This window comes from Cnephaeus nilssonii (genome assembly GCF_951640355.1).
Source record: "Cnephaeus nilssonii genome assembly, chromosome: 9".
NCBI classification, from domain to species: domain Eukaryota; kingdom Metazoa; phylum Chordata; class Mammalia; order Chiroptera; family Vespertilionidae; genus Cnephaeus; species Cnephaeus nilssonii.
In genome coordinates, this window is record NC_137080.1 from 71587946 (window position 1) to 71604074 (window position 16129).

The 16129-nt window shown below is 36.4% G+C and overlaps 1 protein-coding gene across 1 annotated transcript in view; it reads left to right on the plus strand.

Moving 5' to 3' along the window:
• Positions 1-16129, plus strand: part of KHDRBS2 (KH RNA binding domain containing, signal transduction associated 2) — a 520521-nt gene that overhangs the window by 72375 nt on the left and 432017 nt on the right. Inside the window, exon 2 of the mRNA XM_079781604.1 lies at positions 11126-11253. Within this exon, the coding sequence (XP_079637730.1) occupies positions 11126-11253 (128 nt within the window). The remainder of the gene's footprint in view (positions 1-11125; positions 11254-16129) is intronic.

A 16129-nucleotide genomic window follows, 5' to 3' on the forward strand; every position in this document is an offset into this window, starting at 1 on the left:
GCTACTATCCTTATTAGACCTGGGCCAGGGGTCCCTGCTCTGAGCTTTATGCTTTACAGAAGCCCCTTTTGGCTTTTATCAGGTTGTGCCTTTCTCGTGGGTCAAGGATTCTTGTAGGGTCAAATTGTTTTGCCCATATAAAGTCAGAATGTCCACCCTCAGTCTCTAGAACATTCTCTGAAAACTCAAAATCCCTGCCTATTTGGCCCAAAGCCTGCTTTGAGGCCCTGTTTAAATATGTTTCATGGGTCTATCTTTCTGAGAGCAGACTTCACTGCTAGTGTGACTCTTTGGCTTGTAGGATTCCAAGGCATGCTTTGTGCTGGGGATGTATGAGTGAAACTTGGCTGTATGGTCTGGATGTTCATCTTCCCATGGGCACACCACACTATAAATGTGCAGGTCCCAGAGCTAAAGAATTCCAAAACATGGCTCTCCTCAGGGATGGATTTGGTGGTGTGGAATGGACATCCGCACAAATGGAGGCATGGCCTTTAGCAGTACTAGATAGAGCGGAGAAGGTGTCTGGCTCTTCCTATACCATGTTCTTGCATAGAACTTGGAGGAGTACTAGACATCTACATTCTACCAGACCATTTACCTAATTGAAGTATACTGATTAAGAAGTAATGAATAGCAATACCAATATTAAGTAAGGTCTATTTGTAAAGTAAGAAGAACAGGATACATTTAACAGTTTGTTAACTTGGTTTATAACTTCTATATATTTAGACTTATGGTATAGGGGTTTCTATTTGCACTATTATCTCAGGCACTGCAAATGATAGGAATTGGTTTAGATAGAGGTTCCAAATTCTGTTTTCTAAAAGCAATATTCACTTTTTATTAGGGACTTGAGTTCTGTTTATTTATAGAATTTTAGATCCTACAGAAAAATTTGAGGTCATTTTGTCCACTCAAAATGAATGGAAAATCACTTTGTAGAGTCCATGACCAATTCTTATTCTGCTTCTGTTTTAATATTTTTTAGACACAGACAACAACTTACAAGGCAGTGCTTCTACTTATATCATTAATTTAAATTAAAAAAATAAATTCTAATAGTTCTTTTATTTCTTCTCCATTTGTTCATATGAAATAGAGATAGGGCTCAGTGTCCCTACTCTCCAGCCTACACCAAGAATCAGCGCTGGGCCCATTGTGTCTGCACTGAGACTTTTCTCTGGGGATGAGAATTCACTGGTTTTTCTTAGTTGGACTGTACATACCTTATGTATTTTTATACACCCCATTCATTTTTATATTCATTCAATGAAGATTTATTGAGTGTCCAATGCCCAAGGGCTTTTTTACATTCCTTAGCTCAGGAAATATTCTCAGAGAGCTATCATTATTTCACAGTATTAATTTTAATTTTACTACAATAAAAATTTAGCTCTGCTTTATAAGAAATGTGTTTGTTTTTCTAGGGGAGACTTTTTTTTGGTGACTAAGAACTTTCTCATTCAGGCATTGCTTCTTATATTTATTTTATTAAAAACTTTGCTGATGAGGAAGAATATCGTGATTATACTGCCTCTTCCAAAGAATATGTGGTAGGAAATAAGATAAATGGATTGTTAAGAGAATGTAAATGTTAAAATACAATTGATATAAAAAATCTTAAGGAAGTAACACCAAAATTTTAAAACTAATTAAAAAATAGCAAAGTTCCAGGATACAAGATCATACAAATATAAATTATATTTATATATCAGCAATGAAGGATCCAAATGTGAAATAAGATAATAATTTCATTTACAGTAGCATAAAAATAATAAAATTCTTAGGAATGAGTATTTAAAAAGGAGTTGTAAGGCTTGTATGCTGAAAATCACAAAACATTGTTGAAAGACATCAAAGCAGACCTAAATAAATAGAAATGAATCACATTTTTATGGTTTGAAAGGCTAAATACTGATAAGATGGCATTATATTGACCTATAAATTCAATGAAATGCCTGCCAAAATTCCAGCTGTTGTCTTGCATAAACTGGCAAACTAAACATAAAATTTATATTGGTAGTCAGGGATCTATAGCCAAATCAGTCATGAAAAAAAAGAAGCAAATTTGGAAAACTCAAACTTCATGATCTCAAGACTTACTGTAAAGCTACATGAATGTCAGTGGTATTAACTTCTGTCAGACAGACAAATCATGGAGCTGGAGAGAGCAGGAGGCTAGGGTTGCCCCTGGAGATGGAGGAAGCCAAGTTTCCACAGCCCTGGCCTGCCTTGGCCTCTGCTTAAGGCTACAAAGTTTCAATCGATAGTTTTTAAAGTGCAGAAATATACCTTCATTTTATGATCAATTGATTTTTGACAAGGGTTTCAAGAACATTCAATGTGGAACAACAAGTTTCTCAACAAATGGTGGTGGTACAATTAATTTTAAACGAAGTAGAAATAATCCAAATGCCCATCAAATAATGAATGGATAAACAAAGAGATATATTCATATAATGAAATATTATTTGACCCTAAAGAGGAATAAAGTAGCGGTACATGCTGCAGCACAAATAAACCTTAAACATTATGCTAAGTGAAAGAATCCAGGCACAACAGGCTACATATTGTGTAGCTCCACCTATATGAAAAGATCACACTCAGTTCTATTTAAATACCTCTGCTGTTGACATATTAGGAATTTTTATCTTCAGTTAGTAATAGCTCACCTTTATTCAATTCTGCAAAATTGATTTTTAAACACAAGGAATGCCTAATGCAATTAGGCTTTTGAACAGGCTTGAAAATAAATGAATACAAATTCAAGCACATGAGGTATTGTATTTCTATAAAATTAGTCTAACTGGGGAATAAATGCTGATTTAGATAAATATAACAATAAAAGTCCGCTCAAACATGGTATTTTAATTTGAACCTAGACAATGAAGATTGAGCTGCTACTGATTTTGAATGTGTTGTTTTTTTCTTAAACTTTATTGTTGAAAGTATTACATATGTCCCCCTCTTTCCCCCATTGTGTATTGTTTTATTTTTATTAAGATAGTATATCTCAAGATATCTTTTGCAAAGTAAAATCTCTGTTATTTTTTTTCTTATAAATATGGGATGGGATATATGTTTTATTAATGCTCTAGAAATAAATATGGTTAAATATGAGTATGAGAAAATCAGAAATAAATTAATAATGACTACAGACTGCTTCTGCTTAACATTAGTAATTCATTTTTAAAAAGTGAATATGTTGAATAAAAATGCTGAGAGATTATTTTCTAACATTTTACATAAAAATTATAATGCATGACATGTTAACCAATTTTCTAAAATATAACCATAATTACAGTAAAACAACAACATAAATGTAATAAGAGATATTTGGTTGTAAAAATGCAAACAATATCACTTAATAAGGTTGTACAAAAAAAAAGTTGCTTTGAATACTTAGCACCTCTTTCAGAGGTCACTCTCATTTTCTTTATGGTTTTTAAAACATGTACATGAGATTAAAACTACTCCAGATTATAAAAGTGTTGTATTGCATTTTGTGGAAATATATATGAATTTTAAAATGTGTCATTGTGTCTTATAGAAATAAATATATGTTTTCCTATGTAAACAATAATCTAAAAATCTTTATATTGAAAGTGACATATATTCTATGTTTGTTTGTTTTTTCAATTAAAATATGAGCCAGTTTTTTAGAAAATTTATTTGAACAGACAATTTGAGGAGTAGGCCTTTTAAGTGTGTAATGAGTGCTTGGAGCAAAAAAAAAAACTCTATCTAATAAAAGAGTAATATGCAAATTGACCACACCTCTGCTACACCCACAAGTCATGCCCACCAGCCACGCCCACCAGCCAATCAGGAGTGAATATGCAAATAAACCCAACCAAAATGGCTGCGGCCATGGAGAGCAGGAGGGAGGCTTGGGTTTCCCCGGCAAAGGCAGAAGCCAAACTTTCCGCCTGCCCTTGCCGGCCCAGGCCTCCACTCAATGCTACAAAGTTTCAATGATAGAAGATACATAAATCCCAACAAAAATGACCGCAGCCATGGAGCTGGAGAGAGCAGGAGACTAGGGTTGCCCCCGAAGATGGAGGAAGCCAAGTTTCCATAGTCCTGGCCTGCCTTGGCCTCTGCTTAAGGTTACAAAGTTACAATTATAGAAGATAAATAAATCCTAACAGAAATGGCTGCCGCCATGGAGCGAGAAGGAGTCTTGGCTCCAATCCAGGCTACAAAGTTTCAATTGTAGAAGATAAATAAATCCCAGATACCAGGGCCTCTGCTTGGGTTGCCTGGGAGTGTGGCCAGCCTGCAAACCACCACGGGCCCCTCGCTCAGGCTGCCCCAAGCCCCAAGGGAACCCCCACCCTGATCCGGGACACTCTTCAGGGCAAACCAGCTGGCCCCCACCCATGCACCATGCCTCTATCCTATCTAATAAAAGAGTAATATGCAGATTGGCCAGCACTCCAACACACAAGATGGCCAGCAGGGGAGGGCATTTGGGAGGGACCAGACCTGCAAGGGAGGGCAGTTGTGGGTGATCAGGCCAGCAGGGGAGGGCAGTTGGGAGGGACTAGGCCTGTAGGGGAGGGCAGTTAGGAGTAACCAGGCCTGCAGGGGAGGGCAGTTAGGGGCAAACAGGCTGGCAGGGGAGCAGTTAGGCATCAATCAGGCTGGCAGGGGAGTGGTCTGGGGGTGATCAGGCTGGCAGGCAGAAGTGGTTAGGGGCAATCAGGAAGGCAGGCAGGCAAGCAGTTGGGAGCCAGCAGTCCTGGCTTGTGAGAGGGCAGTCGGACATCCCTCGAGAGGTCCCAGATTGGAGAGGGTGCAGGCTAGGCTGAGGAACACCCCCCCCCCGTGCATGAATTTTGTGCACCGGGCCCCTAGTATATATATAAGTGTGATGTGGTCTCTGACCTCTAGGAAGTCACAGTTTAATGGGAAAACACTTGAACACTTGCAAATGGCACATTACAAAGCATGCAAGTGTTGTATTTTAAAACAACGAAGTGGTAAGGGAGACCTGGGATGGGGTAAGCATGCAAAATTAGCAGGGCCTGCTTTAAAGAAAGAGTAATCCTTCATTGGTCAGAGGAAGAAGAAAAGATCATAAGCAAAAGCCTGATACTCTCTAAGCACATGGTTTGCTTAGGATATGTGTGAGGATAGAATGCAGTGTTTCCCTCAGGATGTCAAGAAACAAACTAGAATGTGGCAAGAGTCAGTAAAGGAATGGTTGATCAATTCTTAGTGGCAGGAAAAAAATCAAGAATTTCACCTTCAGATAATGAGAAATAGGTGTCAGAATAGACACACTCATTCATTCAACAAAGGAAATTCTAATGTTCAATATAACCAGGGAATAAACAAAACACAAATACCACATTCCAATAGCAAAGAGAAATATGTAATGCTCAAGTCTATGTTTACAAAGACAGCTTGGATGTGAAAGATAAGTTGTGCATGGGTCTTCAGGGAAACTGTGGCTCCTGCCATTGGTGAAATGATGGCAAAGGGGAGGGAGCAGTGACAGAGCACCTGCAGGGAGAAGCTGGATTTGAAAGGAGCTGCAAAGATGGAATCAGTATAACGTGAAGACTACTGCATGTAGAATGATGAGGACCAGGGAGTACTAATGCTCAAGATTTGTGTTCTTGATTTTGGGTGACTAGGAACCATGTGGTAGAAAGGAATACAGGGAAAGGATAGTCTTTAGAGTTAAGATGAATTCACTTTGAGGTGTATGAGTTTCATATGTCTTGGAAATTTTCGAGTGAATATGCAAGAGTAAGATGTTGAAGAGATTTAAAACTCAGGAAGGTTGTTTGGGCTTCATGTCTGAAAAGATGGAAGATGATAGATGCGTATTGTGAAAGTAGATGGATTAAACTGAAAGTGTGCTTGGTTCAGGTCAACTCAAAGACAGTGATTTAGGTCCTAAGTTAGTAAGAAAGGGGAAAAATTTTATCAAATTAAAGGACCTGCAGTACAGGTAGGTCTCAATGAGGTTAGAACAGGATTTAGGAAGGCAATGAACCAGAGTAGCAGTAGGGGGAAGCTTCATATTTACTTGATATACATCTTCTCCACCTATTCTCTCTTAAATATACTCCCAGTGATGGAACTCCTTATTAAGAAGATCACCAGCATCCTCATTTTGCCAAATCCAAGGGTCAAAACACAGTTTTCATTAGTAAACTTTTCTCTCCTCCTTCTGCCCCTCTCTCTCCCTCATTTCAGAACATTGAGCTAGTCATACTTCTAAATTTATGTTATGTTATTATGTAGTTGTTATATGAAATAATTTCTTTTATACATTTTATTTTTTTTAAATTTTTACCGTTTTCATTTTCATCTTCTAGGAACTGTAGTTATACATATCTTGGTTAGAGGTAATTTCTCTTTTTGAATAAATAAGTCTTTGAAATTTGAATTTATCTTATTAGTGATCTTGAGCATCTTCCCATATAATTATTTCCCATTTGTGTGTTCTTTGGAATTTTAATTTTTTTAAAATATATTTTTTATTGATTTCAGAGAGGAAGGGAGAGTAAGAGAGAGATAGAAACATCAATGATGAGAGGGAATCATTGATTGGTTGCTTCCTGAATGCCCCACACCAGGGATCAAGCTCGCAGTGCCCTTTACCGGAATCGAACCTGGAACCCTTCAGTCTGCAGGCCGACACTCTATCCACTGAGCAAAACCAGCTAGGGCTGGAATTTTTATTTTTATTCATCCATGAGCTTCCCATTATTGCTTTTCCACATAGGACCCAGCAGAGTTCCTACTATTTTCAGTGTTTTGAAAAACTCACTTTTATTATAGGGTTCTTCTAGAACACCTGGATTGTGGGGATGTTTTCAGAATTCAGGTTTGTTTTTTTTTTCTTTTATTATCCTAGGTCCTCTTTCTTGTTTCTATAAGAGAATTAGGAGAGGTTCAAAAATTAAGCCATTGGAGGAAAATGGAAGTCATAGACATACTTCCACTCTGTGGAATGTGCCTGGTATATTTTGTAGAACAAAGTAACAGAACTTTGTCAAATTAAGTTTATGCATAATTTATGAACCCAAACTCTTCTTTTATGTACATATTCTAAAGAAATTCTCACACACCTTTTTCATTTCAAGATTGATCCAGTATGGGCAAAACATATTTTACTGATTTATATCTAACATTTTGCCCAACAACAGAGGATATAAGCCCTTTTCATATAATATTCAGTAATTCTGATTAAAAATATACAGTCATTTGGAAAACAATGTGGAGATTACTCAAAAAAAAAATGTAATTACCATATGACCCAGCCATCTAATTCTGGGTGTATATCCAAATAATTAAAGCAGGATCTTGAAGAGATATTTGCGTACCCATGTTCACTGAAGAATTACTAACAATAGCTAGGAGGTGGAAACAACCCAAATGTTCATTGACAGATGAATGGATAAAGAAAATGTGGTATATAAAAGGCAGCATTATGCAGGTTTTACAAAGGAGGAAATTCTACCACATGCTACAACATGGATGAACCTCAAGGACATTATGCTAAGTGAAATAAGCCAGTCACAAAAGAACAAATACTGTTTTATTTCACTTATATGAAGTATCTAAAGTGATTAAAATTGTAGAAACAGAAAGTAAAAAAGGTGGTTGCCAAGGCTTGGGGGAGAGAGAGAGGGGAAATGAGTTTTTAATGGGTCTAGAGTTTCAGTATGGGAAGATCTGTTGCATAACAATGTGAATATACTTAACACTACTGAACTGTATACTTAAAAATAATTAAGATGGGAAAAAATGTTATGTGTTTTGACCACAACAAAAAATGCCTTCTTACATCGCTTCCATCAGACTTACCAAGTGGGTGAATTGCAAGGTGAATGACCAGCATGACCAAAGGTTGACACTGAGTAATCACATAATCCTAGTATTGTGGGGATAACCACTACAGATAAGTCAATGAATGCTAAAATAAATTCTTGAATAAATATATACAGTAAGGGACCAACAATGAAAGGGGAACAGAAAATACTAAAATCTCTGAGGGGTCCTGTGACTTAGCTGGGAAAAGTGTGTGGGGGCGGTAAGAGATCCATGGGAGGACTTGTATGCATGCATATAAGCATAACCAATGGATGCAAGACACTGGGGGGAAAGGGGCGATGAGGGCATGTGCTTGGGGGTAGGGGAGGCGGGGGGGGAGGTTAATGGGGGGAAAAAAGAGACATATGTACTACTATTTGTAATACTTTAAACAATAAAATAAAATTTTAAAAAAGTGCCTGTCTTGTAAAATCTATGCAGTTTAACATTTTTAAAAGAAAACAATTGTCCTGCATTAACATATTGAATATGTTTTCTCAATAATATAGCAGCCAATTTTAAATAGACTATATAAACAAGTATAAAAATGATTTAACACTTCTACCCAAAACTATTCAGTTATTGCTGAATGATAATGGGTGCCTTGCGATTTTTATGGATACCTATGTTGTCTAAATGTTCCACAGTGAGCATGCATTGATTATGAAATAAGAAAAAAATTACTTTACAGTAAACATTTAAAAAATAAAGGTGCTGTATACATCATTTTCACTGGTTTTAAAGCTGGGTAAGTTTGGCATATACTGTTCTGTGACTGTGTTGTTGACAAATGCGATTACTGAGCTATTAGTCATGTAGATATATATGTACGGACAGACAACTCCCCAAAAGTATAAGAAGGGCAAAAGAAATATCAAATATTTTGAAAGGAAAGTGTAGAATTGAACAGAAAAAGCAGTGAACATGTTATTTCATTCAGCTCTATTTCTTGATGGAAAAGTTATTAATCAGAAATTGATGAAATTTCAAAATCTAAAAATGTCTAAGGTTGTAGTTTTGTAGAAAGCAAATAATACCAGACATATTCAATTTATTTTTATGACAGAATGACAAGGGGGAAGCTATACATTTAACAGATTGAGAATTGAGCCAGCTTCTTCAGTGTGAACTATGTTACAATTACCTTAAGCAATCTAGGAAGTACAATGTTATGTAGGTGCATGTACCCAAAGGGCAGTGATCAAAAGTTTATTGTCAGTATCAGAGGACATAATGAATTTTCTTTCTTTGCAGTTGTCAGGGTTTTGTATGTAATAATTATATAATGGATTGAAATTCTTAAATAGAGAGTGCTTCTTGGTTTAAAAAAAGTCAAAGTGACTTGTTAATACTCTGGAGTACAAAAGTAAGAATCTGATGCCATCATAGCAAGGAGAAATTATAGACATATTACAAATAACTTTCTTTTCAGATAGCCAGTGTAAGATAATTGTCTTTAAAAAGATTATAGCATCTAGCTGAAAAAGTATAAAATGACTTTATACAAACTATGCAGGTGGCATTCATTCAGGCATTATCTGGTAAGAAATGTAATCTTACTTAAACTTTTTTTTTAAATTTCACATGGACCAAATAAATAATATGTTGTAAGATTACTACCAGAATGTTATAGGGATTTTATATATGCTATATGAAATTACTTTGGGAAAGATGTTAATTAAAAATTAAATAACAAAGAACAAAGCTGTTTTATAATGTAGTATTTCTCCTACCTGCAGAAGTAGTCAGTCCTTTAAAAATAATTGTTAAACATACAACATAACTTAATATGAATTAATAATTTCTCTATCTAAAAACTATCATCACTTATTTGTCTCCAAAATAACAGAAGCAGGGTGTTGTTTCATCTCTAAGAAAACTAAAAAAACTGACACATTCATATTTTAATTTAGGGAGTGCTTTCAAAAAGTACAATTGACCAAAAGCAAGAGAAAATAAATGTTTAGAGGTGACTTTATGCTAATAATAACTGTCCAATAATCTAAAATAAATAAGGGAAATGAATTTTCCAAGAATTCTTCAAAACATTGATTTTACATAGTGAATTCTATGAAGTGATTCTAGCGATATACATTATTCTCACCATTTCATTTCTATTATTTTAGAACAAGTCACCATCATTTCTCAGCTAGACAAATAAAAGTTGGTTTTCTTGATTGCTTGCTCTCTGCTATGATGGGTTTTGCATATTAACATCTGGTGTTATCTTTACAAGTAAAAATCAAATATGGCTTCCTCCTTCCTGCACCAAAACCACCCAATGGCTTTCCATAATTCACAATAAAAAGCAGAAAATGTCACTGTCTACAAGGTCTTACATAATCTTTCCTCAGAGTAAGTCAAGCTGTTTCTCCAGCCAACTGTAAAACTTGATTTCTCAATCTCTCTTGACGTGATTTTTTTCTCATTATTCAGGGTTCTGCTCACCTCACCCTATAAATCTAAAGTAATAACCCTACTTCTTGACTCAACTTTCCTTTATATTTTAATAGCTTTATTGTATTTATTCTTTATGTCCATATATAAATATGCATGTGTACATACTAGTATATTCATTTTCTAATTGTTCATTTGCCCTATCAGAGCATAGATTCCATAAAAGCAGACACATTTTCTTGTTTTCTGTTCTATCTGTGATACCCACAGTAGAGGTTTAAAAGTTTTTGTGGAATAAATTAATTTTTTAAAAGAAACAATGTATAAATAGTGTACATTTGCTAAAAAATATTCATTTTGGGAACATTGTCATAGGCAAAGTTAGTAATTCCTCTTAAACATGCAGACTGACAGTTTCAGGTTGATGAATGTGAATGATAGTATTTACATATTTGGTCCCTTATGTGACTTTTCTGTGACCCCCTTGGTAGCTGCCTTTAAGTTTGATTAGAATATAAAATAACATGCTATTTATCTTTACTACCCTATCTTAGATAATGGATAATTACTATTTTCAGTTACTTTTTTCTTAGGAGTGATTCTAAGTAAAAATAAAACATATAACTTCAAAGTATATTTCATTCTATCCATTGCTCCGAGGAAAGTTATTAATTCATAGAAGACAGTCAGATCTTCAATTACCCCTTTTTAGTTTTGATTGACAGGTGTCCTCTTACATCAGTTGCAGCATTCATGTAGCTGTTAACAAGGTGCTGTTTCAGCCCTTTTATCAAGATTCTTCACAGTCTTAAGGGAAGTGATAACCACCATATTTTACAGTGACTTCCCATTTCACTTATTGTTGTTTTCTTGTGATTTTTTCCCGTAGAAATTGAAAAATTCCAAGGTTCTGATGGAAAAAAGGATGATGAAGAAAAGAAATATCTTGATGTCATCAGCAACAAAAACATAAAGCTCTCAGAAAGGGTATTGATCCCTGTGAAACAATATCCAAAGGTACTGCATTGCATGCTTTGGTCTCATAAAATTCAGAAAAAATAAAACACAATAAGATGATATTTTATTCACTGACTTTTATAAACTAAATATTTAAAGTTTCATTATATTGGTGTATACAAATATATGATACTGATATAGAGAAAGGAAAACTTTTTAAAGCACAATGATGAGAATAATTGTCAGCTGAAGCCTATAGCATTTTTGTTCTGTGAATGCGGGAAGCAGAATTAGATACTTTAATGATTTATTTAACATGTTAGTGGTTCAGTGTTTAAATATGTACACTCACTTGATTATGTCTTGGTTCATGTTAAAATGTATATTCTTATTATAAAAATGAGTGGAATTTAGAATGGTACAAATATGTAACATTCACCAATCAGAAGGAAATTATTATATCCAGGGATGGAATAGAGTCTTTATTAGACCCTTGGATTATAACCATCAGTCTTCTGTAATCAGGAGACTACATAGAAATAATTATGATATTGTTCTCTTCCAAGTACTATTTTATTAGACATTTTGTCATATGAGGTTTAAATCACCAGAATCAGGATTATAAAAATATACCATTCAATGGCATGATTTCATTGTTATATTCATAAATTCCAATGGGTAAAGAGGGGTTTTTATTCTTTTAAATGCATTAAGTAAGCCACAAATGGAAACTCAAATATTCAAGCTGGTAATTTATTTTCTGAAGAGTTAATCTGAAGCAAGGACCATGTAATTATTCTAATAATAAAGATTATAGAAATAGATGCTGTAGTTTATCAATTGTCTTCTAATGTGATACATTTTAGTAAATATAATTAAGTGGAATGTTATGTTTGTAATTATTTCAAACAGGGATAAAACTGTTGCAGTCCACCAAACCATGAAATTTAACTTTCAAATGAAGTTTTTATGCATGAAAGTTTTTAGTTTTTGTCTGTTTCTTCCTTTTTTTTTTTTAAAGCTAGATTGCAAGAAAGGTACATTCAATAGATATAATTTCACATTAAATTATATTAGACTAACTTTATAATCATGTTTTTATAAATATTAAATTGAGAAGTCATAGAAACATAAATGAAAATTTTTACAGAGTAATAAAATATGGTAGAAATACGGGGTATTAAGAAAGTTGTATCTTTTATTAAAGAACATAATTACCCCATTATAGTCTAGAGTGCATTATTTTTCTTTAAATTCTATACTTAAATATTATATAACTTGATACTGTTTCTCAGAATGACACTTGTCTATTCGCTGAACATGAAAAAGTCAGTGAAAAACTCAATGTCTGCTTGTGAATAAAATTCAGCTTTATATCTTTGACCAAATTAGGTTGTCAGGTAGTAGAAGGCATGTCAAGTTCAGATTGCTCTTCAAGTGACAGTATGTGTGATTTTATGCTGAATATTAAAGTAGTTTATTTTAGTCATAATAATTAATATTGGGGCAATATTTTTCAATTTTTAAAATTTACAAATAGTTGATATGAAATCTTATATAGGTTATATTAGTTTCAGGTATACAACGTAGTGATTCAACATTTTATACCTTACAATGTGATCATCCCACTAATTCTAGAAGTCATCTGTCACCATGTAAGCTTATCAAACTATTATTGAATATAAACAGTATTTTGTGGCATCTAATTTTTGAGATTTAATTTTATAATTTATCTCACAAGCAAATTATTATACCTTTAGAATCACAGAATCCTTAAGCTGGGACTAACCTTGAAAATCACAGAATACATAAAACTTTCCTTTTATGGATGAGGTACCTGGGAGGTTGACATAGCTTTGATACACATGGAGATACTTAGAGAGATTGCTGTTGTTTTAGACTAGTGGCCCAGTGCATGAATTCGTACACAGGTGGGGTCCCTCGGCCTGGCCAGTGATCGGCATCTCTCCCAGTCCTGATTGGAGCCGGCGGGGCGTGGAGGCATTGGGCCTGGGGAGGTTGGCCGGCTGGGAGAAGGGATCGCAGGAGATTTTCCAGCTGGCAGGAGAGGAGGGCCACAGGAGGTTCCGACTGGAATGATTGGGGCCGGCCGGCCTGGGGGAGGGGCCATGGAGGTTGGCCATCCGTGGGAGGTTGGCTGTGGGAGCGCACTGACCACCAGAGCCAGCCCCTGCATTGAGTGTCTGCCCCCTAGTAGTCAGTACGCATGATAGCGACTGGTCAACCCATCATTCTGGTTGTTCAGTCATAAAGGTCGCTTAGGCTTTTATATATATACTAGCAGCCCATTTGCACGAAGATTCGTGCAATAGACCTTCATTCACCTGGCTGCCTGCACCAGTTTTCTGCCGGCACCAGGGACCCAGGCCTTGGCTGTGGCCACCGCCTTCTGCCTTCTTTCAGGGTCGGGGCTTGGACCCAGGCGGCGGCCTTGGGCTCCTCTGCACCCAGCCTCCCTGCTAAGGATCCAGGAGCCAACCCCCGGTGGTTTCCTGCGATCCGTGCAAGCTCCCCGCTGGTGCCCAAGGCCGGGAAAGCCTCCGCCCAAGGCTTTCCCGGCCTTGGGCTCGGCCGAACCCCAGTGTCCCTGCAACGGTTTCCTGGTGGGCGTGGCTGGTGGGCGTGGCTTGTGGGTGTAGCAAAGGTATGGTCAATTTGCATATTACACTATTATTAGGTAGGATAGATTCCTCAGTTTTTGTGAGCCATTACATTTTTAATTTGACTAATAATGTTCACATATTTGTGTTACTTTTTCATGTAAAATATGGAAGAATGAAAAATATAGGTCCTAATAATTAATAGCTTTATGTCATAGTATCAAATCTCAGTTTATGCTTTAGAAAATTTATCATTTTTAATTGATGAATAGAATGCCAAATCACTGCATTATTTTTTAAAAGGCTGTGCATTTCATACATCTAGTTATCACACATAAGAGAACTCTTGTTAGAGTTTTTTACAGGAAATAAGTACTGAGAAACAGAACAGAATGTATAAGTCAGGCGTCCTCAAACTACGGCCCGCGGGCCACATGCGGGTGTTTTTGCCGTTTTGTTTTTTTTACTTCAAAATAAGATATGTGCAGTGTGTATAGAAATTTGTTCATAGTTTTTTTTTAAACTATAGTCTGGCCCTCCAACGGTCTGAGGGACAGTGAACTGGCCCCCTGTTTAAAAAGTTTGAGGACCCCTGGTCTAAGTTGACCTAAATTTGTTTTCATTTACTCTTTTACTATATAATAACTAGAGGCCCGGTGCACGAAATTCTTGCACGGGGGTGGGGAGGAGGGTCCCCTCAGTCCAGCTTGCACCCTCTTCAATCCGGGACCCCTTGGGGGATGCCCAACTGCCAGTTTAGGCCCGATTCCGGGGATTAGGCCTAACCCAGCAGTCAGACATCCCTCTCACAATCCTGGACCACTGGCTCCTAACCACTCACCTGCCTGCCTGCCTGCCTGATCGCCCCTAACTGCCCCCCCTGCCAACCTGATCACCCCTAACCACCTCTGCCTGCTGGCCTGATCGCCCTTCACTGCCCCCCCTGCTGGCCTGGTCGCCCCTTCTGCCCCCTGCCAGCCTGATCACCCCCAACTGCTTCCCCCCACTGGCCTGGTTGCCCCCAACTGCCCCCCCTACCGGCCTAGTCACCCCACGCAGCCTGCTGCTCAGTCATTTGGTCACCTCTCACTAACCCCCCTGCCGGCCTAGTCACCCCACGCAGCCTGTTCGGTCGTCTGTTCAGTTGTGATGGTCGCTTAGGCTTTTATTATTATAGATAATATTAAAATAAATCTTTTGAAAAAGATATTTTATTTCAAAAGTGGTGAATCTCTCCTACTGAGTGATTTTTGCCTGCTTCTCACAAAAATATCAGTGGGGTTGAATTAATATATGAACACTAAACTTGAGCCTTAGTTGATGTACATTTGTGAGCTATAAAGTAAGTGGTGAGGGTGATACTATGAACTGCTGAGAAGAGCACAACAGTATTTATGGATTTAAAGTTTAATGTTTTATAATAAAAAGGGATTTATCCTTCAGGGGATTCACTGGAAACAGATCTGTTTTTGACAACTTCTCTCAGAGCCATCTTTGCTCTTGATGCCTACTGTCTATTTGAACTCTTAATTAATGTGGTCCTGACACAGTCCTTTCCAATAAAGGACAATAAATAACTATGAGGGTTCTTGAGGAAATAACCTTCTCCTGACTTTACTACATGACCTTTCCAGATAGATTTTGTTTCATTTAGTCTTCAATCTCAAGTTAATTTGCTGACTTAATTAAGTAATATATGGAATGAAAAGAAGTTTAAGATTTAAAATTATGAAACATATAAGGATGGTCTTATTCTATATTAAGAATGATTTGTATTGTTCTAATGTTTTATGTTTAATCACATAACTTGGAGAAAATATGCCACATTATTAAATTATTTTAACAAATAGGTTTTCTTACTTGATTTTAATATTTTTGTTTGTAACAAAATTTTTGTTTGTAAAGAAATAGGCCTTGTACATCTATTGTTTGCATTTGCAAATGTTTTAGAATCAGAGCAATTATTTCCTGATAGTCAAGTCTCCAAGGAGGTAAAATGTGGCAATATGTTCTTCTATAATCCTAAGAGATTCAAGCAGAAAACTCACCATCCTAAACATTATCTCCTTTTCCCTAAGTTCACATGTATTATATTTTATAGTCAATATATTTTCATTTTTTTAAAAAAATTTAACATCTCTAAGTGGTATGCATATTATAATCAAAACTAGAGACCCGATGCATGAAATTCATGCACTAAGACGGGGTCCCCTCAGCCCAGCCTGCACCCTCTCCAATCTGGGACCCCTTGGGGGATGTCCGACTGCCGGTTTAGGCCAGATTCTGGGGATTGGATCTAAACTGGCAGTCAGACA